Source organism: Saccostrea cucullata, unplaced genomic scaffold, assembly GCF_032062105.1.
Source record: "Saccostrea cucullata isolate Sc308-1 unplaced genomic scaffold, CSIRO_AGI_Scuc_v1 ctg6689, whole genome shotgun sequence".
NCBI lineage: Eukaryota > Metazoa > Mollusca > Bivalvia > Ostreida > Ostreidae > Saccostrea > Saccostrea cuccullata.
Window position 1 is genome coordinate 21,479 of NW_026930421.1, and position 17,317 is coordinate 38,795.

The following is a 17,317-nucleotide window of genomic DNA, read 5'->3' on the forward strand; positions in this document are numbered from 1 at the left end:
TTCAAGTATATCTAGAAAATAAATAGAATTATAGATTGATAATGCTACATAAACATATACTTTAAAATGATATTTTTTTTATCGCTTTCCAATACATGTTTTGTTTCAGTTCGATGAAATGTAGTACAATCAAATCATATAACTGACGTTACGATACAAGAACTTATCTAGCATAACAAACCATAAATGACTGCATGGAGTACATCTATCAAAGAAAAAAAATGAAGGAAGGAAGAACAATACATATAAAAGAGACTATTTTTGATTAGGTGGACAACATCTTTTCAAGTCAACTCTTAACATTCTTGTCCTTGTTTTTGCACACGTTTAATTATTTGAATAAAGGATAAACAAGTATGTTGTAAATTTAAGAGTTATTGCTGTCAGCACTCACATCTACCAGAAAGTATTTAATGGGTCTGCTGGATTGAATTGAACAAATTTTATTGACAATTAAAGCCAAAAGGATAAGACACAAGTTCTGAAAAAAAACTTAGATATACTTTTCTTCTTATTAAAAATTTTATAACATTGCCAAAGTAAAGAATAATTATTTTCAGTAACAATTAGTAGTGTCAAAGACTGTAAAACTCTTGATACCAGAACACAATGTCACATATACAAAAAATTAAAATTTTTCAGAGAATCGATCACATTCTTTTAAAAAGGTTTGAATAACTTTAAAAATTTCTACATTTTGTTGAAAAGAGAATTAATCAACACCCCATAACATCAAATGGACATCTATAATGCACAAATTGTTGAATGATAATAAATTATTCATGAGAGAATATTGGCCTGCTGCTGAGCAAAGCTGAATATTACATAAATCTTTATTTCTTGTATAAGCAATTTGTTATCATAAACATGGAAATTAAATTTCGAATCGGAATATATATAATAAACTTTTTTTTTTCACTTAAGACTCTATTTACTGTCAATTTCGTGTTAAACATTTAATCCTTTGAAGCTATATTTTTTTTTATTTTTGGTAGATTTCCTCTTCATAAAAAAATCTGTTTTATTATTTTTGACCGCGGGTCAAATTTTGCCAACTGAGTTTTAGAGTGAGTGGAAGAAATGAATCGCGGAAATTACTTTTAATCAAAATGAAACGTTCCAGGATTTTCCATTGTTCATACTGGAGATGAGACAAAACAGAGGGGCTCACCAGTGATGTTTAAAACAAACCGAGGAATCTTGGTTTACGCACGTAATTGCATTGTAAATTCAAAATTGGTATCGGGAAAATTTCGTGGAATTTTTACATGTGTGGTCAAAAAGACTTTCATTTTTTTTTATTTTAACAGCATTACTTAACTTTTTTAACATTAATTGAAATTCTGACATAATATAAATTGCAGTAATTTCCCACGAATATCTTAATGGTCCGTTTTGTTTACATGTTATATTCCCCAGCTTTTGTTCAGTCCGGCAACACAACGGGGGTTATAGTTGTCAGTATTTCTTAATCATCACTTCCAGCTTATCTCAAATATCTGCTTTTCGTAAAGCGATTATCAATTGCCCGCGAAGTCGATTAGCGTATGCAATCTGATCTACAACACAGTGTAAACAGCAGGAAGAATGGTGGACATACTTCCTCAAAGACTTTTTTCACAAGCCGATACCACTTATTACTGAACAATGTGTTGGTGATAAACAAAGAAAAAACTACATATATACGGAGACATACGATCCTAAAGCATGAGATATTCTTATTATAATTAATCGGTATTAACATCTTTTTTAAAAAGAAACTTTAAATTAATCATTTCTTTCCTTCGGAAAAATTATCATCTTCTTTCTCTTTCCTAACTACATTACTAAAGTTCAAAATAAAAAACAAAACACACACACAAAAAGGGGAAAAACAATCTTTTTATGTTAAGTATGCCAAATGATTAAATTTCAGACTTTGCATTTATCTGGTATTAGCAAGAGCAATAATGAGAGGGTCTTCTTCAAAGGCTTTTTGAGGGTCAACCTTATGTCTCCTTTTTACAAAAACATACAGAGAGAGAGAGAGAGAAAGACAGAGAGAATAATTGATTGCAGTTTAAAAATTCTGTAGACAAGCATTTATCAAATTAAACTTTATTAGAATATTACTTACATTGTATCTACGGCAATTTGAATTGTTATTTCAATATTAGTGATTGAATTTCTAAATATATTACTGGAGGTATTTTTTGCATTTGTATTTTAATAAATACTCTATATTAAACATGTAATAGTTCCCTCAGGCATGGAGAAATATTAACTCGTTTATTCTAACCATTATTTAGAACCTTGTTATTACTTGTAATCTTTGTTCTACCCTTGTTTTGAATTCCAATCGTGAAACATTTGTAGATTGCGTATATTACTAAAAGCTGGTATACTTATTATATTAACGTACATGTATTATATAAACATATCCATGGTCCTACTAAACGGAGAGCGGTAAAGAACTTTTGGAAATCTTAAAGAATTACCCCAAGGATTTTAAATTAAATTACTTTATTATGTATTCTTATACTAAAAGATTTATGAAGAAAACACTTTCAAAAGAAAAGTAACAAATTAGCTGCAGAATTGTAGCTCTAGAGATAAAAATATGTTGACGGACCGGTAACAAATAAAAATGAAATTAAATCGGGATGACATTTTTTTTACCAATTATTTTATACAGGACAAATTTCGAAAAATAATATTTTTCCTTTATATTCTAAAAGGATATGATATAGAAAAAGAATGTTAGATTTTTTTTATATAGAATACACGAATATAGCCAGATGCAGTGCTAATGGGAAGATAAGCGTTACGGACCGGGGGGGGGGGGGGGGGGTAGTTTTAACTTCGCCGTTGCTTGAATCACACCATTTCGCTGATTCAGTCTGAAATGTATGTGTCAGGAATATTGTGTATCGTCTCATTGATTTCATTGGCGATTGCGCCATTACCACCCAATGTAAGTAATGCCTGTTCAGTTTGAATAAATGAATCGCATTAATTAAATAAAGTGCAATTTGTACGAGAAAACAAAATTTAAATTAAAACGAATTTCAGCAGAAAAATGAAAACAAGGAAAGTGAATCAGAAAATGAACTGGGAGAATCTTTGCTGGATTTAGAGCCTTCTTTTTCTGTCCTACAAAATCTTGGAAGCTCTCTGTTATCAGAAGATGCCTTCGGAGACTCTTTACTCTCCGTGCCTGAAAGAACACAGAGTGAGTCAGTCGAACAGGATTTGGAAGGACAGGTACGTAAGTTTTCTTAATTTAATACATGTATTTTATTCGTCGAGGGACACATGCGCGCTTGTCTTAATGCATACCAAAGCAATATACATGCAAAAGATATAAGGATTCCAATTTGTAGCAATGTATGAATGAAATTGAGTATTGTAAGAAGATGGACCACCATCCCACCCCTGACCCCCCTACGATTTAATAGAATTATTGTTGAACAATGACTTTCCAAGTTCTCTGATTTTCAATCATTTTTTCCCTCTGCTACTCCTCACTTTGAAAAGAAAGATGCTATATAGGTCCCTGATAATGAATTTGCTATGATTTGAAGATTAAAGATTTAGAAAAAAAAAATAAATCAAATTTAGAAGAGATAAATAAGGAGTGTTAGTCATTAATGTCTATTTTATTGACCATTAAACATATCTTTGCTACGTGTTCTGAGGGAAAGACATGGATACCTGAAATGCATGGCTTTCAAAACTTTTAATTTAGATATAAACTACATGTACATGTATTACATAAGGAAAGCCGCTTCTTATAGTCTCAGTTAAACTAATTATTGTTTCCGTTCTGCGTTTTAGTAACACGGAATTTTGAAGATTCCAACGCCCATAAGCTTATACCTTAGTGTATACATTCTTAATGCATTTAATGGTTATCTTCAAAGCGTTTTGAATTAGGTTTGAAATATTGAGGGTAAATTATATAAAATATGTGTAAATGAAAATTTCTTGGGGGGGGGGGTGTTAAAGGATGCAGTCAGGCAATATTTGTACACTTCCTCCAAATTTGACCGATAAGAACCCGAATTATCCTTTGTTTTGATAAAAGTTATATTTTATCTAAGCAGAGCATTTTAATTCCTGCATACTGCACCAGCATTTAATATTTGTAATCGGACTGCTCATTTTATTCGATTCAAGAAATGATTAAATTTATAATCATGACCATTATGTCTATATACATGTATGTACTTCGAATCTCTCAGAGAGAGAGAGAGAGAGAGAGAGAGAGAGAGAGAGAGAGAGAGAGAGAGAGAGTAATTACCGGTATGATATAAAACATTTGAATAAGAAAATTATTTGAAAATATTTGCGATTTTATTTAAATATTTTCATTTGAAAAAGACCCCTCCATGAAAAATGGTACCTTATACGACTTTTTATTAATTTTTCAGGTGGCACATAAAGTAAAAAAAAAAAGGAATTGATAGATAGATTAGCAGAATCTTAGAAAATACCTCTAAGACATAGCTGCAGATCTGTAGCTCTCTAAAAATTTAATGATAGATCGGGTCTATCAATATATATTTTTTCGGAGAGTTACAGATCTGAAGCTATTTAACATGTCTAAGACACTGGGAGTTATCCCCCTTGAGATAAAGGTTACCTTGCCTGTTTACGCCTATCCTACAACACATTCAAAGGCAAAATTCCTCGATATCTGATGTTTTAATTATTTTCGACTGACACTCTCCTTCCCATCTTTGTCTATGAAACACCACCCCCTTTCCTCTTTTCTTTCTACATGTAAATCTGGGGTCGAGTCACGATATTTTTAAAAACAGCTTATAGAGACAAAAGAGTTACATTATTGATAATATGTAGTGAGTATTAAAATACAAAAATAGTGAAAAAGTGTCCCGACCCCAGATTTTAAAAAAAAGAAAATGGAAAGGGGTCCATATCCCAAGTGCATGTGCTAAAATCAGCGTATTTCTTCGCTATTCGGAACATCTCGGACTTTTTACAGAAGAACACAAAACGTAGGCTCTAGGGATATGACCCCCCCCCCTTTCATTTTTTTTTCTTATTCTATTATCTACTATAATTATGTTATAAATAATGTAACTCTTGTATACATTTATGAATACCTGGTATGTACACGTATCAGTCGAAAACGACATATTTAAAAACAGTTTGTAGCTTTTAAGTAGAAAAAAATGGAAGGGGGCAGAGCCCAAGTGTGTACGGTTACAAATTCAAACATTTAATTTTTTTCCCTTTCCTTTTAAATGACTTTTGTTTACTCTTTTACCCCAGATTTAAAAAGAAAAGAAAATGGAAAGGGGGGCCATACCCCAAGTACATGTGGTAAAATCAGCCTATTTCTTCGCTATTCGGAACATCTCGGACTTTTTACAGAAAAACACAAAACTTTCTGTCCCGAGGTGTTCTCGATGTCCACCTCCTAATATACCAACTAAGAATTTTTTTGGGAAAAAAAAAAATCCTGTATTGAAATTGGGTAAAGTGGTTTTTGTTTGTTCTTTTATTTTTTTTTCATTATACTTGTTTCATTTAAAACACGTTATTAGTGAACCTGTATAGGATTATGACCCCCCTCCCTTTTCAATAAAGGCCTCATAGTCATATCATTCTTTGAAAATAAATTTCTAAGCTTTTATTTTAAATATGAAACAAAAGTTGAATCCTTCCCTCTACAAAGCTGACATTATTTGTCTCTAATCACTTTTATATGAAGATTATAATTACTCTTTGATAGATGTCAGTTTAAAGCTAGGAGAAGATCCACATAATTTCTTCCCATGGTTTTGAACTGAAACGAGTAGACATGGAAATGGAATTTAACAGTTACTCAAGTTCAGCATCTTTTGAATCCCTTCTTTAGTCTGTAATTTTTTTTTCAGAGTTTTATTTCTATAAACGAAAGCTGCTTTATGACTTCCACACCTTTGAAGGAAATGGAAATTCCAAGTCATTCAACGAGAACAGAAACTAAGGTAGAAGACTATATGGAAATACATTTAACCCTTTTACTTTCAGAACTGTATAGGTAGAAGACTATATGGAAATACATTTAACCCTTTTACTTTCAGAACTGTATAGGTAGAAGACTATATGGAAATACATTTAACCCTTTTACTATCAGAACTGTATAGGTAGAAGACTATATGGAAATACATTTAACCCTTTTACTTTCAGAACTGTATAGGTAGAAGACTATATGGAAATACATTTAACCCTTTTACTATCAGAACTGTATTCAATTTGTGCAGTTTATACGCCAGAACTTTTGCTTAAAAGTATCATAATGAATTAAATATTACTTTTTAAGATAATCAACATCCTACATGTAAAGAAATTTTTTGACTGTAATGATAAGACCAATGTGCTATAGGCCTATAGGTAAACATTTAAGTAAAGAAATATAGTTAATACATTTAAATTAAAGCTTTTCATACAATTCTGAACACGGAGAACGCCTCGTTTCACCTAATAATACAATTTTATCTTCTCTATAATGTGTTATTTAAATCTTTTGTATTTTCTTCCAAGCCGGAGAAAATTCCGAGAATCCAAATTAAATTGTCATATCTTTATAACGCAACTGACTTAGATTTTGTAATTTACGGAAAATTTCTATCTTTATATAAAGTAATCATACAAATAATAAGTTTTATAATTTTAGTCTAATAATTTTCATTGTACATACGCCATATATGGCTTTAAATGTGTTCCGTGCTAACAAAACATGTTGCTTTAAAAATTGGCTAACACGAGTTCTAATTAATCAAATGGAAGGAAACTTCACAGTTTGATAAAATAAAAAGAAAATCATTCCGTAAAAGAAATAGCGAAAAGATTTAAGGAGGACTGATTTTTATATATTCTATTTGTAACCATAGTAACTGCATAGTTTGATTAAAACTTTGAAGTCAGCAGATGACAACAATTCTGAAGGGTAAAGGGTGACAATAATGTAATTTTGTATCAACTTCAAACATGTCAAAAAAGCTTATAAATAGTTCTTCCATTGCAAATATGAGCATTAATTCTTATAAAAACTTTATAAATCTTCTTATTTTCTGACCTTGAAATAGTTTATAATAATTAGTTTTGCAACAAAAATTTCAAAAAATTGCAGCTCATATTGTTTTAAATTTTAAATTTCAATTATTTTAAAAAAAAATTGGTATAAACAAATTGCTAAAATCGATTATTCATATTGAAATGATTTGGTAATGATTATGAACTAGTTTATACTGACATTTCCAAAATTTACAGTAAAAACAAAGAATTAAATAGTTTTAAATTTATAAACAATTATGTGAATGTACGTATATTTATCATGTTTATAGGTATCAAAGTATTGCAGAACCGGTCTAAAATTCACTTCGTCGACTCCTGTGAAAAACACAAATCAATTTGGGTCTGATGCTGAAATGGAGACAACAGTAAGTACATTTAAATTAACATTTAATGCCAAGTTTTAAAATCGGGTGATGTATTGCTATTCGTTTTTATCTATCCTGCGTTATGCCTCGTGTGTTAGCATTTCGCAAATCTTGCTTCAAAGTATACACTTGGACCAATAAACTATTGCGTTGAGTGACGACACTGATGAATCTGACTGAAAAACAATTGCGATATCCAACAAAGAATCTTATTGGTGCTTTTCTATAAGCCCACCCACTTTCACATGGAAACAGCTGTAAACAAGTGATAGGCCTTTACTTACTGAGCGAAGACTTCGGAAGTATATAGTGGACCAATAAGTACATGCTTGATGTAAATGTAATACCTATCTGATATTATTGTGAGTTTGGGTAACCTGTATAATGATCTTGAATTCTTAAATAAAATCTGATTAAGAGCCGGCAGAAGTTGACTTAAAACAATACACGTCACACATGGCATATTTTTGCGATTGAAAAACGGGGCCGTTTTCCCGTTTATTTCTTCAGTATATTAATAAAACTAAAACGTACTTAAATTTGGAAAATGTATTAGTGATATTAATTATTTTATAGTGAACAAATGAATAATATTGATGTATTCGCCATTACCGTAAAAAGTGCGCTACATTGAAAAAAAAAAAACACAATGATTTCGACTTGTTTTAATATCACCATGACGACAGTTAAAAAAGCAGTAGCACACACACATTTGAAACATGGTATTTTTGATAGTCGTAACAAAAAAAAAAAAAAAACAGTAAACTTTTGAATAAATCCAATGTTTTACCACATATAAGTTGGATATGCTTTCTACGTAAGTACGCGGTACAACACCGAAAACGAAAAATGCCGTGAATAGAAAATCGTCAGAATTAAAATAAAAAAATAAAAATAGGTGTGTCATCCAATGCTATAAACATGAACTGTCTGTGAAAGGAATATATCCATGCTAAAAAGTTATTTTATAGTTTGTTTTTGTGTGTGTTTGTGTTTAGTTCAAAGAGTCACCATCAATTTTAGACAATCATATGGCCGTTGGACGCTTTCCAACTCGGGCGTTATGCTGCAGATATTGCACGAGAGTGGGCGGGTCCTAATCAACCAATTAAAATGCTTGTTTTTTGGAATGAACCCCGTGATTCAAATTGTTCAATTGTCAAATCCAAATGTACGTATCAATACTCAAGGCAACGCTATTTAGGCCGCAGTGTAATACTTTCAGGCGAGATTTGCGATAAAACAACAACTAAGTGAACTAACCAATTTTTGCCTAACTAATCTATAGGCGAAGGGAAAAAACGTGAATTGCGTTGGAATGAGGGTAAAATCAATCAGGATATTGTGTGTAAAACATCATGCTATATACATGATATATAAATATTGTAATTTTTCAGGAATTTGATGTGCTAGAATGTAGTAGCATAGCAGGGTCAAGTTCTACTTTCGAAGAGGCGCAATTCGATCTATCTTTTGAGAGTAGTTTTGAAAATACACGTAATCTCAACGGAAAAACGTCATCAAGAACTAAGAAAATATCAGGTGTGTTAAGTTCTTCGCCATCTGAATGCTAATTTTTTTTATTGTGTATTCTTTGGAAAAAATAATAAGTTTTTAAACTTGTGCCCAATCCCTTTGTAATTAGAAATTACAATAAAATTTATTCAAACCAAAAATTTATTTCATCAACACACTTTTTAATTCACTCGATGAAACATATCTTGTTTGAAGATAACATATGATTTGTTTAATTCTAGTGAAAGCACTATCAAACCAGCAAAAGTTACTAAAGAAAGCCATATCAACTGCCGTGAACTGCCTCATCAGATCCAGAAGATGCAAATTGTCCTGTCTTGCAGGAATATCAGTTGATTTTGTAAAGCGAGAAAGAACAAAAGTCTGGACGAAAAATTTTGAAGGCAGGGTAGAATGGTTCTCTGATAAGTATTCGGAGGCCATTAACAAAGAAAGATCAATAAGATTTACAGTCGAAGATGGAAAACAAATATGCTCAAAATGTTTTCAAAACTTATATAGACTTGATAAGTCCTTCTATTACAAATACGTAGCTAATTTTGAGCGAGGTGCAGTTTCCGCAGGCTTCCGAAATTATAAACAACACCACACAACAACAGAAAAAGCGATAGAATGGATGCATGATTTTGCCTTGTTTCATGGGGATCAGATGCCTGACAAAGGAGTTATTCTTTTAGCTTATAAAACTAGAAAAATAGACATTTATAACCAATACGTTGAGGAAGAAATCGAAAAAATGCAACGAAGTGTATCAAAGGCAAACTTTTACAAGATTTGGAAGGAGAAATTTCCACACCTGAAGATAAAACAGGTAAGACTGCAATAAAATCTACCTTTAAATAATTTTTTTCTGCAAATTATTTAATTAAAAGTTTAGAACACTACTAGAAACTTTGTATACTAATTGAAATTACATATCCATTTGTAAAGACGAATTATGATTAGAAGAAGAAATGTACTCTGTGTCCATAAAATGTTTTAGGTACTTTATTTACTGACATTTATGATTTACTGTCTTGTACTTCCTTTCTTCAAAAATCGGAGAACTGTCTATTGCTTTATTTTAAAAAATTATATTACTTTATAGTTGTAACACTCAAACACGTTCTTAAGGTTTGCACTATTCAGATGAAGAGGAGGTCCTTAAAAATAAGTCCGTTAGTATTACAGTAATAATCATGGTTTATCAATTTAATCTATATTTTTTATATGTTTTATATAATATTTTTTTAGACGAACTCTTTTTCAAAGTGTAACACGTGTACTAAATTGGATGCTCAGCTCCAGGTGACAAGAGATCCCTTAGAGCGTGAAGAAATAAAGGGTCTCATCAAGGCACATAATTACCGACAGATGTAAGTAAAAATTTAAAAAATCAAATAAATAATTTAAATTCGTTTCTTACCGGCCGCGGACATTTGATCACAAAAATCTATATATTGAATTTTAGGATGGAGAGAAAATACTACTATTCCAAACGGAATCAAGCGAAAGAAAATTCTCGAAGATTTATGTCGATCATTATAGATGGGATGGATCAGAGTAAGTACACGTACATAAGTACCAAAGTTAACATGTAATCATGACTAAATGAAGAATGCATCATATAATAGATGATCACATTTATTTTGAAGTGATTATATTGAATGTTTTACTTTCCATTTATCCAGTTTGTATATTATTTTATGAATTAATTCAAATTTTACAGTGAAAACGAACCTTCCTCACTTTCTTGGTAGACGATCTAACGATCTAGATGTAGCGAATTTGTTGTCAACTCACATCCAGGGAGTCATTAATCATGGATTGGAGAAGTTCACCAAATACTTGGATATTAATGAATATGCCCATGATTCAAACATGGTCATTAATACAATTTTAAAGGAATTATATGGAGCAAGCCTGCAAATGGTAAATATTCCCTCCAATTTTGACATAAACATCTCTTTCTGTATCAAATAATTACACTATATGATTTGCTGGAAAATGTAGAGGTATTTCAATATAACACTGTATTAATAATTAAATGACATGAATGAAATATTGATTCAGTTGGTTTTCTCGTATTTCTAAAAAATCCATTTTAATATTTCATCGAACGTAGGCAAAGAAAAGAATATGCATTTCATGCTTTTTACAGATTCTTTTGTCTTCCCCATGTTTCTTAAGCTTAATAAACATCAGCTAATATATTCTCACAATGAGGAAGCCAATGTCAAATAAGCTAAACATCTAATTTATTTCATAGGGTAACTTTCTTCCACCAACCTTGTATATTCAGGCAGACAATTGCTTCAGAGAGAATAAAAATAGATATACACTTGGATTTTGTGAACTGCTAATATGGAAGAATATCTTTAAAGAGGTAATTATTTTTTTATTGAACTTTCCAGCATCTTGTACAATTACTGTTAACAAATTACAAGTACAGCAATGTCGAACAATTTGTAAACGTGTTCACGTGACATACTCCATCTAGTAGTTTACTGTTAGACGAGGCCTAAAAATGGAAGCTGTTTGAGAACACATGAATCAAATTTTTTTTTTTTTGCTATTTACCTCTCAGTGTGTCATCAATTTTCGGATTATGAGCAAAAAATCACTTTTCATGACTTTAAATTCACTTAACATTTTAAAAGTTTGGGTCTCTATAGGGAAAAGAGTACCAATTATTTTGGTTCCATGTTCGTTCGCCCTAAAAATTGTTCGCCCTATATCCCGTTCGCCCGATTTTTCGTTCGCCCAGAGTCCGTTCTCACAATTTCTCGTTCGCACAGGGTCCGTTCGCCCAGATTTCTTTTTACAGTTTTTAAGATCAAAGGGAGATACTTCAAAGGTAAAACTTCAGGATCCGCTGCTCAGTTCTATAAGGGATCTATTAACATCTCAGTCCCTTAATTGTTTTCAAAACAAAGCCCAATTCGTAAAAACAACACGTGTGTATCCCCCCAATTAACATCGATATTAGTCATCTAATTAACTATAGTGCAAACACTAAATCATTAATAAATGTAAGAATCAAATCAAAAATTAAATAAGACTAAATAAACATTGTTCCTGGTTTGAGAAAAAATAACCAAAGTTCGTAAAGGAAATAAAAATGCATGTTAATCTTATTTCAAATAAGTTATAATATATATAAGTATATATACCGGTAATATAATATATAAGTATTGGGCGAAACTTTTATAGGGCGAACAAGATTTTGGGCGAAGAAATTTTTGGGTGAACGGACCCTGCGCGAACGGACTCCCGCGAACAGGTAGCAAATCGAATGCAAGAATTTTTTTGATAATAAAAAACTCTCTCGATCAAACTGAAGACAGTGATATGAATATTTTTACTCAAATCAATGAAGCAATTCGAAAATTTCAAAGTGAAAATATGAATTGTAAACCACTTAAGTAAACAAAGTTTAAGATTGTTACTTCCGGAAATATAATGATATTAAAGCGGACCTGTTGAAATTTGGACAATTCACAAAAAAAAATCTTGATTTAGAAATCGTTAAAGTTTTACCTCATAATTAATACAAAAGGTGAGAATATACTTTTCATAGATTTGCTTTGTATGTATATTGATTGATTGGCTGTATGTAGTTTAACGTCCCTCTCGAGAATTTTTCACTCATATGGAGACGCCAACAATTGCCGGTCGAGGGCTACACATTTTGTCCTATCCTCGACACTCAGGGCCTTTGAGCAGTGAGGGATCTTTTTCGTGCCAGCACTTACTGCGACACGGGGCCGCGGTTTATACGGTCTCGTCCGAAGGACCGCTCTCCACGTCGCGCTGTTGGAATCGAACCCGCCACGTAAGGATTGACTCTTTACTTCGCAACTCTAGAGCAGACGTTCTAACCACTGTGCCACAAGGGCGACTGTATGTTTATTTAAAAACATTAAGTTGGTATCTTTATAAAATTCGATCATATTAAAACATGTTCACTCTGCAGTAATAAAAAACATGTGTAATCTAGCATTTGACCGCGTCTCGGTATTTTGATTACCTGTCAATTCAAAATGAGAGTTGTACAGTAAAGCTCATGAAACCCAAGGATACCCACAAATACATACCCACAAGAGCTAGCTTAATGTAACTTGAACTTTTGATTTACAAATTTTATTTTCTAATAGAAGTGATAAACTTGAAACGCAAACGTTTCTCTCCATCTATTATTAATTTAATAATTAATAAATAAAATTAATTTTTCTGTTCATGAAGTAAATGGTGGATTTCGAAGTACTTTGTCATCATGTTATAAACTTTTTCTGATCAAAATATATCCGTTGTCGCCAACTTTTCATATTTTCATTTCCTCAAGAACCACTGGGCCATTTTTAACCAATTTTGCCACAAAGTATCCTTGGATGATGGGATTCAATTTTATTCAAATGAAGGGCCACGCCCTCTTTCAAGGGAAGATAATTTTAAATAAGTGAAAAATTCATGGCATTTAAAAAAAATTCTTCTCAAGAACCACTGGGAAAAGAAAGATGAAACTGATGTGGAATCATCCTCAGGTAGTGTAGTGACAAATGCGTCTTTTTCCTTATAAGACACACAAGCCCTGTAAAAGTGTAGGAGGACCACTCAAAAGTGTAACTGCCTACAACCCAAATGAAAAGGATTCAAATATAAATTTACGTCTTTATTCAGTGGCGTCTCTGCATGGAATGTCACAATATTTAAAATCAAATGAACAATAATCAATTAAATTTAGTTGTCATAATGCATATTTTTATTGATAAATAGAAAGTATGTCAGAAAGACAGTAAATTCATTTTTTTTCAAATAATGACCCCCAGGGATAGGTTTCGGTCACAATGGCTGGTCAAAGTTTTACATAGGAGTGTATAAGGAAAATCTTCTTCTCAAGAACAATTGAGACAGGAAAGATGAAACTCATGTAGAATCATCCTCAGGTAAAGTAGATTCAAGTTTGTTCAAGTCATGACCCCGGGAATAGGATGAGGCCAAAATTGCTGATCAGTTTCACAAAAAATTAGATAGAGAAATCTTATAAAATATTCTTCTTAGGTACTTAGTGATATTAACATGGAATCATCCTCAGGTCGTGTAGATTCTGGTTTGTTCAAATCATAACCCCAAGGGATAGGATTAAGTTTAACATTAAAATTTATTTTAAAAATGTTCAGGTAGTGTAGAATAAAATTTGTTAAAATCATAACTTCAAGGGTGGGGTTGATCCACAATGATCGATCAAAGTTTTACATTGAAAAATATAAGGAAAAATCCCAAGAACAAAAAAAGTCATATTGACATGTAAGCATTTTCATATATTGAAAATTTGAATTTGTTCACATCATGGTCCTTTTGGGTAGGAAGGGAAACATTTGGGAATCAAATTCAGAATATTACGAAGTGCATGTAACATATAGGAAGATTTTTTGAGTTGGCTTGCGTAGCAAGCTACTCCCTGTTGACGCAGCCGTTTCAGAGCTGTAAAATTTCTCACACATTCATCAAGGTGATCCATACGCCAAACATAATAGTTCAGCAAAAAATGCTTTGGTTTGAGTGATAGTATAAACTTAAGAGGTAAAAACTATATAAAATTTCACACTGTAACATTATTTATGCCTTCATGCTTTTAAAGAAATTTTTGATTTAATATCTGTAGTACGATGTACATGCAATTACTGCGTATGAATATATGTTCAAGCATGTTAGGTGGATCTAATCTTCCCATCTGAAGTTTATTTATAATTGACCTAGAATACTCCCTAACACAAACACCTGCTGCTCGCATTAGTTGCAGCTATTTGTTGTTGAAAATCTATTTTTAGAATCCAGATTTGCTGTGGGAATCTTTAACCTAATTATTCCATAACACTGACCACTTCAGCTAATGTGCTTAAATTCATTAAAGAATCCAGTCAAAATAAGGAAGGCCTTTATTGCCAACCTGTATATATAAAGGAAAAGCAATATACACTTTGTTTATGAACCGAACATGGACCAGACATGTTATATTCAATCTCTTAAAATGCAAAATAAACTGAATATAGTAAGGTATGGTGCCCAGATGTATGAAAAAGCTCAATTGAATCAAGCGAGTCAACTCGCAGGCCCTTAAGGACTTTGATTTTTAAATTGTTTATCAAGAACAGCAAAATCATATGCTGCATTAATATGAAGACATTCTCAAGTAGTATTAAAATTCAAGCCCCCGACCCTCAGTTAACTTTCAGTTCTGATCTTAATTGTGTTTTTTCCTAGCCGATTTGCTCAAGTGAGCAATGTGGCCTCTGGGCCTCTTGTTTATAATACTGTCATTATAATATGAAAGATGTTTTTGGAATGATTTTGTTACCAGTACATTTAATAAAAATTTTAATAAAAAAAGAGTTACCAAGCGTGGGATTTCATTTTGTGTCGTCTAATTAAACAATTCATTGGACATGTGATAACCAAACTCATTATATCCCCCGCTTGAAAAGCGGGAGGGTATATAGTAATCGTTAATTCCATCAGTCCGTCCGTCCGTCTGTATAGCTCTCTGTCCGTCCATCTGTTTGTTACGTTTTGGGGTTCTCATCTCTTATCAGCAACTTCTCTCATACCACTGAATGAAATTTGATGAAACTTTCACAGAATCTTTATAACATATTGCCATTGTGCACCTCCTATTTTACTTTTTGATCTGACACATATTTTGGGTTTCCCGGCCACAGCAAAACATGGACATTGCCATTATAACTATATGGAGGTACAGAGGCGGGGGTATCTTTTAGTGAGCTCATCGCTCACAGTACCTTTAGTTTTCCATATGTTGCCCTGTAAATATTTTTATTATGATGTTTTTAAAAAAAATATTATGCATTTTATTCTAGGTGCATTTATCATTTCTCTTCGTGGGACATACCCATGAAGATATTGATGCTGGATTCAGCAAAATTGCAGACCAGCTAAGAAGGAACGAAGCAGGAACTATTCCAAGACTCTTATCACTTATCCCCAATACAAGGCAACTTAGAGGACTCTACGATATTAAAAATTGGCTTACTCCATGCCTCAACTCAGTAGCTCATCACACAAAACCCCATCACTTTAGATTTCGACGGAATGAAGAAAATAAGATAATTACAGAATATAAAGGAAGCCATAACAGCCAATGGAAACAACTTCAAAGGCCGATTTTAAAACAAATTCCAAGAGGACTACCTAAAATTCTTAAACCTCAAAATTTTCACAAAATCAATATTGATGCCCTTGAAAAAAATATTGATAGATCCAAATTTTTGTTTTCCGATCAGAACCAATTCCAGTGGTGGAGGAGATTTACGGCGTATTTAAGGGACCTTCAGTCTGATACAAGGATGCAATTAGAGTATGCCAAAGAACATGCTCGATGGCTACTTCCCTTGCTACCAAAACAGAAAGACAATCTTGATAGACAAGCAGAGCAATCTAGAATTAATCCAGAGCTTCATGAAATGGTTGATAAAGAGTTGGATGAACCACAGGTTAGAAAATCTTTCGACGCAGATTTTATGTAAACAACTTTTATTTCAGAATTTTAAGTCATAACGGTATACGTCTTGCCAATGTTATAAAATAGCATATGTATATGCATGTATTAGAATGAAATATATTAAAATCTTTTTAATATATAAATGAAAGATATTAAGACATGTTCTTTAAACATGTTTGATTTTCAAATAATTTTTTTGTTTTCTTTAGGTACAAATGCAAGTTAAAAGGAATGTACCATCAATGAGCAAAGAGCGAAGGAAGGCAGGAACTGATGCATCGAACAGAGGCAAGTTTAAACATTTTGCTTCATATTCATATATCTAGGTTGACTACTCAGTATATTTTTGTTATCTTTTAGTACTGTGTATCAGAATGTAAAAGAGGGGCATGTAAGGTCAGTGTTTCCACTGCCTCTATTTTGTACTGTTTTATGAACTTTGATATTGAATACTGTTCGTTATTTCCATATCCTTCTTGGACAAGGATATTGCTTTGGGTCAATAGTAGGGATGTCAACGAATAATCGAGTACTCGACTATCGTTCGATCATATCGACGATCGACTAAAATTTCTTTAGTCGATTATTCGTTATAAATGTGTTTTATCAAAGTAATTTTGAATTCAAGGTAATAAACTTATATTTGCCCATTTCATTTATATACAGACCATAATTTTCAAATGAAAAATTAAGGGTATGGTATTTGTTCAAAGGAAATTATTTGTATGTCGGCAAACAAGTCTGTTCAGAAAAAATATTAATAACTAGTAAACAGCTATTACAAAATCGTAAAATTTAATACATATAAATCGGGGTCTGTAGATATGAGAGTACTTAAACCGTGTTTTCT

At 32.0% G+C, this 17,317-nt stretch overlaps 1 protein-coding gene across 1 annotated transcript; it reads left to right on the plus strand.

Moving 5' to 3' along the window:
* Positions 1–7,317: 7,317 nt before the first annotated feature.
* Positions 7,318–16,755, plus strand: LOC134228510 (uncharacterized; the record flags this gene model as incomplete). The annotated part of the gene is made up of 9 exons (XM_062710169.1): positions 7,318–7,433; positions 8,831–8,975; positions 9,191–9,780; positions 10,203–10,324; positions 10,420–10,511; positions 10,678–10,880; positions 11,218–11,334; positions 15,827–16,459; positions 16,677–16,755. Coding segments are annotated over exons 1-9 (1,993 nt in total), but the record flags the coding sequence as incomplete, so codon positions are not given.
* Between the last annotated feature and the right edge of the window lie 562 nt (positions 16,756–17,317).